General features: G+C 44.7%; 1 protein-coding gene across 1 annotated transcript in view; it reads right to left on the reverse strand.

The window, feature by feature from the left end:
- Positions 1-7,500, reverse strand: part of LOC121688542 (SCO-spondin-like) — an 86,172-nt gene that overhangs the window by 12,333 nt on the left and 66,339 nt on the right. The window contains exons 68-76 of the mRNA XM_042068206.1: positions 7,205-7,402; positions 6,590-6,689; positions 6,250-6,470; positions 5,786-5,935; positions 4,102-4,268; positions 3,483-3,628; positions 1,917-2,137; positions 562-597; positions 1-143 (exon numbers count right to left, since the gene is read on the reverse strand). The exon at positions 1-143 is cut by the window's left edge and continues 22 nt beyond it. Of these exons, the coding sequence (XP_041924140.1) occupies positions 1-143; positions 562-597; positions 1,917-2,137; positions 3,483-3,628; positions 4,102-4,268; positions 5,786-5,935; positions 6,250-6,470; positions 6,590-6,689; positions 7,205-7,402 (1,382 nt within the window). The remainder of the gene's footprint in view (positions 144-561; positions 598-1,916; positions 2,138-3,482; positions 3,629-4,101; positions 4,269-5,785; positions 5,936-6,249; positions 6,471-6,589; positions 6,690-7,204; positions 7,403-7,500) is intronic.

Consider the following 7,500-nt stretch of genomic DNA (forward strand, 5'->3'; position numbering starts at 1 on the left):
GGCCTTCTGCTGACGGCTCTCTCCAGAACACGGTGCCGTCAGACACTCCCTGTGGCGGAACTTCAGGACCGGTGTCCGGGCATCCGTGCAGGTCTTAGAACACGGAGTCCAGGAAGACCACTTAGAGAACCCAGCATCCTCATCTACACCAAGAGAACAAAAAGGGAACAAATCAACAGACCCACAATCATCTGCAGCAGAACAGCTTGACAACAAGTGAAGATACAAATCCCTAAACTAAAGTACAGTACATTTACATGTATTCATTTAGCAGACACCGTTGTCCAAACTGACTTACCGGTACATATCGTCCCCTTGGAATTATAGGGTTCTATCTACGTTCTGAGCAGTTCTGAGATATTGAGCTTCAAAGTCTTAGGATTCCATAGAGATATGGGGTTAAGCACCTGAATTGAACCCACAACTTTTTTTTTCAGGCTACTGCACGCTAGCCCAGCACTCAGTACTCAGTCAGAACTCACCACAAAGCTCTCGTCTGATTGGACAATAATTTAATGCTTTAATTAATGGAATCATATCTAGAGGAAGGAGACGCCTTACCAGGCAGGTGAGGTTCCACCGTGGGTATGGTCACCACTGCAGGGAGGAAAAAAGAATACAGAACAGTAGTATATCACAATTCATTCCTTCATTCCTTCATTCATTCATTCCTTCATTCCTTCATTCATTCATTCATCCATTCCTTCATTCATTCATTCATTCATTCATTCATTCATTCATTCATCCATTCATCCATTCATTCATTCATTCATTCATTCATTCCTTCATTCATTCATTCATTCATTCATTTCAAAAATAAACTCACACAACTAAAATACATTCTTCGCACATTAGGGAAACATATAATATATACTGTACACAAGCTTGAAATGCAAATAATGTAATATGTCACATATTACAAAGACATCAAAACAGAGAATAACGTTTGCCCCAGTTTCACTTTCACATTCACAACATAAGTTTTACTTAACAAACTAACCATAGACAAACCAAGGACACGCTCCAGGGAGCTGCTCTTTAAAGCAGATTAAGACAGCAGGTGGCATATTTACAGTAGGAGAGAAAGATGAGTGCGTGTGTATGAGGGAGGGGGGGGGGGGGGGGGGGTAAATGACATTCCCTAAACTTTAGAGGACAAACATCTAAGTTGAAGCTGTTAAGAGATTGAAATGGCACACCTCACAGGCTGGGATCCAGAGAGAGTCTGCACTAATCACAAGCATTACAGGTGTGAGTTTTTGAACATTCTAACATAAGATTTCGTTCCGCAACAATTCAAGGTTCTAAAATTCTATGTTGAATTCAATGAACCCAGATATTCTTTAACATGTTTATTTTCCAACATTCCTGTGTGATGGTACACCCCCAGCAGACCGAGCCTGTGTTTAGAGTAGGTAGTTCATTTTCAACAGTTAACCCCTGGGGAAGCAGATGTGTTCAGATGACAGAGGAATGAAATGTATGAAATGTGTGAGTAATATCTAGTCTCAACCACAACAGACCAAATAATCAAACGGATTACCTAAATCATCAATGTTCAGGCATTAATCAGCCTCTTATTTATGATTGTTATTAATAAATACTATGGTAATTAATGGTAGGGTAAAATGCCCAACGATCACAGTTAGACTGAACTGAGGGTGCTGAGTCATACAGTTAATGAATGTAAAGTTTTTAAACTTTTTTTTATTCGTCCTGATTAAAAAAGTTTAAAAAGTACAGTTGAGGGCTGTCTGTAACTTAAAAACTTTACATAACACAACCTAAGACAAATGCAATAGGCATTTGCTTGATGGGCCAACTCTGGGCTGGGTAATGTGTGGTGAGGCCTCGTGAGTGAGCTTATATGTGTGTGTGTGTGTGTGTGTGTGTGTGTGGGCGGGGGGGACTCTTACCAGGGCAGTCTGGGGCCTGACAGTAGGTAGTCTCCTCCAGCGCCCCGTGGCATTCGAGGCCGCCGTGTGCAGGTGCGGGGTTGGAGCAGCTGCGCTGGCGGGCCTTGTGCCCTAGACCGCCGCAGGTGAGCGAGCAGGGTGACCAGGTGCTCCAGGGGGACAGGCCTCCGTCCCGGGGACACGGCACCAACGAGCAGTTCCACACGCCGTGCTCACAGGAGCTGTGGGGGAGAGGAGGCACATCAATACACACATACACACACATACATACACACACACACACACACACACACACACACACACACACACACACACACACATACACACCCACACAACACACACACACAAACACACACACACACACACATACACACCAACACAACACACACACACACACAGACACACACACATACACACATAGAGGCATACAAAAACACACACACACACACACACACACACACACATCAGTGTTGCGCGGGTTTGGTCACAAGCGGCCCGCGGTCGCCCGATATTTTAATCAACCCGACCGCAATCAACCCGACCCGCTTATTTACAAAATGTGTGTTTTTGGTTATAGCCTGCATACAGTGTGACAGTAGGCCATTTCTGTAAAACAAACTAATTTATTTGCGAAACTTATTTGCGAAAACAGGACAGAGAATGAGAATAAGAGCGCAAGCACGCACGCAACCACCAAGGATTAAAACACTAGGATAAGATTTGAAGGCCATGGACATACATCTTTCTTTCAAAAATAGAAATGGTGAGGCAAGGTAGGCAAGAGAGATACATTGCTGGTCAAAACGTTAGCGTAAGAACTGGTTTATAATGCTGAATGAAGCACAAAGCTTTACTAAAGCACATCCACTGTTTAAAGTCACAAACACAACGAACTAAGGTAACTTTTATGCATGCGCGAACCTATACCGGTAGATATGGCTGTGTAGTCTGTGCCATAACATTCCTGTAGGCTGCCCGTTTTGGCTGTCATACTTAAATGGCTTCACAAGAAGTAGGCCTACATAGACCATATACCATAGTACAAGAAACTTGTACTACTGTCATCTTCTTTAAGAACTTTTCCCAATATTTCTCATAGCCTATATCGCTTTTCCTGAAGGGGTGTCTTTATTATTTTAACTCGCGTCTTCAGCTTCTTTACTGTTGACTTACTGTATTGATGCTTTACTGTATTGATGCTAGCTAGCCTTCTCGTGATATTTTAAGTAGGCCTATTTGTAGAAAATATATATTTAATTAATTTTAACTGACCCGGCCGCAAATGACCCGAATATCATTAAAATATTTTGTTTATGACTCATAACCGCGGGTGACCGCAGTCATCCGCTTAATTTCGGGCAGATCACGCAACACTGACACACATACATACAGTACATCAAACACACACACAACATATCAAGTCAGAAACACAGATATTTAGTATTACTGTAAAGGCACACACACATACATGGTCTCAACACACACAAACACACACACACACACACACACACACACACACACTAGGATGGAGACACATCAGTTGAGCCTAAGGGGCGAAGCTCATACCAGTTACTGCACTCATACAGCAGAGCTTCTCCAGACATGAGCTCTGCACCCTCAGTAAGGTTCTGAAGGTCAGGGGTCATCTCCGGGGTAACTGACACATTCTGTAGTGAGGTCAGCAGTTCCCTGTCCACCAGACATGGACATTCCTACACACAGACAGGGTATGAAAATAACCATACTGTATATCAATAGCACACACAACCACTGTAGTACTAGTGTGGCTTTTTCCATCACAAGTTTTTATACCAATAATACTAATCCTGACAAATAACAACCAGGACAAATAATCAATAAAAAGAGTGACTGTTCAACCCAAGGACACATGACATACGACACATACCTGTTACAAGGCAACTATGTGTACTGTCTCTGTACCTATCTATAATAACAGCACACATAATTACTTAATTACCAAAGCTATGGATTACCATATTTACTTTTTATTTTTATCATATTTACTTTTTACTATATTATACATCTTAATTACGCAATTACAATTACTCAAGTATATTCATACAGTACGCATTTGACGCATCAAGCATTCAGACAGCATGATGTAAGGTTATTGAGCTGCACACCCAAATCTCCAGTCCCCCCAGCTGAGTGAGAAGGTACTGACCTGCACACAGCTTCCGCGGTGTTGGTAGGTGTTGGGGGGGCAGTGGCACCCCTCCTCGCACCCCTCTGAGAAACAGCCCTCGCGCCCGCTGACCTGGGCACAGCTGAAGGGGCAGCTCTCTCCTCGCTCACACTCACGGTACAGCCGACCCGGAGGACACCCCACCTCTAAGACACACACACACACACGCACACACATACACACACACGCACGCACGCATGCACACATGCACAAACACACACATACATACACACACACACACACACAGTCTGAGTTTATATATCTGTGGTTGTGTGTGTTCAGTTTTATTGCTACACAGTGCTGACTTTCTCCACGTATGTTCTTGGTGCTTGTGCAGCAGAGGGCATTAATGATAATAACAGCCATTTTACACACACACACACACACACACACACACACACACACACACACACACACACACACACACACACACACACACACACATACATTTAATGACAGCCATTTTCCTAACAAATCCCCTCTGACCAAACCACGTTTGGGTCTCAGCGCACCGCAGTACAACATCCGCAGCGCATGAGGCTAAAAGCGTCTTTCTCCAGCCCCATACAGTCCTCTCTCAACAGGGGAGGACAGGACATGTTTCAAAGTGTCCATTTCACTGCGGCGGCAGCGGTGCCAAAAATAGCCCCCGTGGAATTTAACAGTGGAATGTCCGCTGAAAAATGAGCGTGCCGCCCGAGGAGGTGGCGGCCATATTTCACTTTTAGACGAGGACGCCGTGGCGCAGTGCCACTCCGTCGTGTGTGGAGCCGAACTGCCGCGAAAGGCAGCGCACGACCTTCACAAAAACGAGAGCGAGGTTTAGCCAACGCCCGGGCACAATCCCAAAGAGGATGACTCATATATACGATGGCATACGCCAATGCTAGCCAGGTGATGCAGAGATGCCACGCGTGTCAAACATCTAAATTAAACAACTCAGGGCATTTCAGGGCATTGTAGAGGTAATGCACATATGGTGAATGCACATATGCTTACACACACACACACACACACACACACACACACACACACACACATACACGGAGGCATACAAACACACACATACGCAAACAGGAGAACCTTGTAGGCCTGTTCTATGCTGCTCTGTTCTGTACGGATTCCTCACACACTCACACAATAATTCAAAACCCACACTGAGTAGTGGCAAAAAAACAGTAATCTTCAGCACATTGTAATGTGATCATTTTTCATTAAAATTGAATTAAGTCATCTTTTACAAGGTGGACTACAGTGTTATTTTATTAATTCACAAAAAAGAAGACATTTAATATGTGACCCATTTTAAACATTTAATTCAATTTATTAAATCACTTTAATGAACACTGACTGTTATAATTAAACCGGAGAAAACGAGAAATGAAAATGGTTGTGATACACTGTGATAGTGTGTGACCTCCCTCGTCTGACAGTGTGTGTACATGTGTGTGTGTGTGTGTGTGTACATGTGTGTCTGTGTGTGTGTGTGTGTGTGTGTGTGTGTGTGTGTGTGTACAGTACATGTATGTGTGTGTGTGTGTACATGTATGTGTGTGTGTGCGTGTGTGTGTGTGTGTGCATGTGTATGTGTGTGTGTGTGTGTGTGTGTGTGTGTGTGTACATGTGTGTGTGTGTGTGTGCGTGTGTGTGCTCGGTGACTTACCCAGGCACACCTGAGTGTTGCAGGTCTTGCTCTGGCGTTTGGGGCCAGGGCAGGGGGGTGTTCGGCAGGAGCGGGTGCGGTATTGCTCCCCTCCCCCACAGCTCACCGTGCACTGAGACCAGGACGACCAGTCATACCACGGGCCCGATTCTACAGACCACACACACACACACACACATATATACAAACATATGTGCAGTTAATGTGTATGTTTATGCTTATCACCATCATACACATATATACAAACATATGTGCAGTTAATGTGTATGTTTATGCTTATCACCATCATAATAATAATACGTAGACTACTAATATTAGCATTTGTACTGTAATGACAATTGTCTAACTGTGTGTGTGCGACTGTATGTATGTGTGTGTGTGTATGTGTGTGTGTAGGTGTGTGTGTGCATATGTGTGTGTGTGTGTGTGTGTGTGTGTGTGTGTGTGAGTGTGTGTTGACGTGCCTGTGCACTGGTGAGTGTTACACTCCTTCTGCTGCTCTTTGGCCCCAACACACTCTCTCCCGCCACCCTGGGGGGAGGGGTTATCACACTGCCTCCAGCGCAGATTGACTCCGCCTCCACAAGGGACGGAACACTCGGACCAGCCACCCCATTGGCTCCACGCCCCATCGACATGACAACCTGGAACTGATTGACACTGAAGAACTCCAGCATCACAGGAGCTGTTTTGGTCAACAAATTATACAAAACAGTAGTAAGGGAACTAGATAAAGTTAGGTTCCGTGTAGTTTGATAACAGAAATGTAGGTAATATTAAATAGTGTTGAAGGGATGAGAGTACCAGTTGTTGCAGTCACTGATAATGAAGTCTCCTGAATTTGCATACTGCCAATCTGATTGGCCCGGCCACACCCAGGAGGCGTTTCCAGAGTCCAGCCCATCTGACAGAGGAAGAGGAGGAGGAGGTAAACGAATGAAACACTTGTTGCCTTATATTTCATGGCTCTGCGTTATTTTATATCATATTACAATATAGGACGGTTACACTGATAGAAAGGTGTAGTGTCCAATAAGAGAGAATCTGAAAACATCTAGAGCTTAAGCACTTTGGTGGAACACGGTTAAAGGAACACGCCAACACGAAATTAGCTGCCTACACCAGAGTTAGATAAGATGATACACTTCTCTTCTGTGTGCGGTAGCCTAGCTTAGCATAGTTCACTGGAAGTGGGTTAGACCCGTTTGCCTATATCTTCCTTTTACTGTAGCTACAGGCTGACTACAGGCTAACTGGTCTGACCTACTTCCAGTTAATTATGCTATGCTAAGCTAAGCTAAAGCTGTCAGACTGGACAATTCTAATTCTATGAATTTGGAATTAGAATTGTGACACTGTGAGACACTGGAACATGCCGGAAGCCTTCATCACACACTCTGTTCTCGGTTCCCTCCTGACCTGTGGTTCTGTTGTGGAACTTGCAACGGCAGAGTTCACGACCCACACACAACCCGTCCTGCAGAACCTGGTCGCCTGGGCAACCACAGTTCGGGCTGCAGTCTGGGCTGTCGATGCATTCTGTGTCGCCATGGAGATCAGAGCATGAACGAGGGCAGGGCTTCCCACATGGCCAGTGTTCCTGACCACCTCCACAGTCTACAGAGAGAAAGAGAGAGAGAGAGAGAGAGAGAGAGAGAGAGTGAGAGAGAGAGAGAGAGTTAGAGAGAGAGAGAGAGAGAGAGAGAGAGAGGGGA

Source organism: Alosa sapidissima, chromosome 17 (assembly GCF_018492685.1).
Source record: "Alosa sapidissima isolate fAloSap1 chromosome 17, fAloSap1.pri, whole genome shotgun sequence".
Classification (NCBI taxonomy): domain Eukaryota; kingdom Metazoa; phylum Chordata; class Actinopteri; order Clupeiformes; family Clupeidae; genus Alosa; species Alosa sapidissima.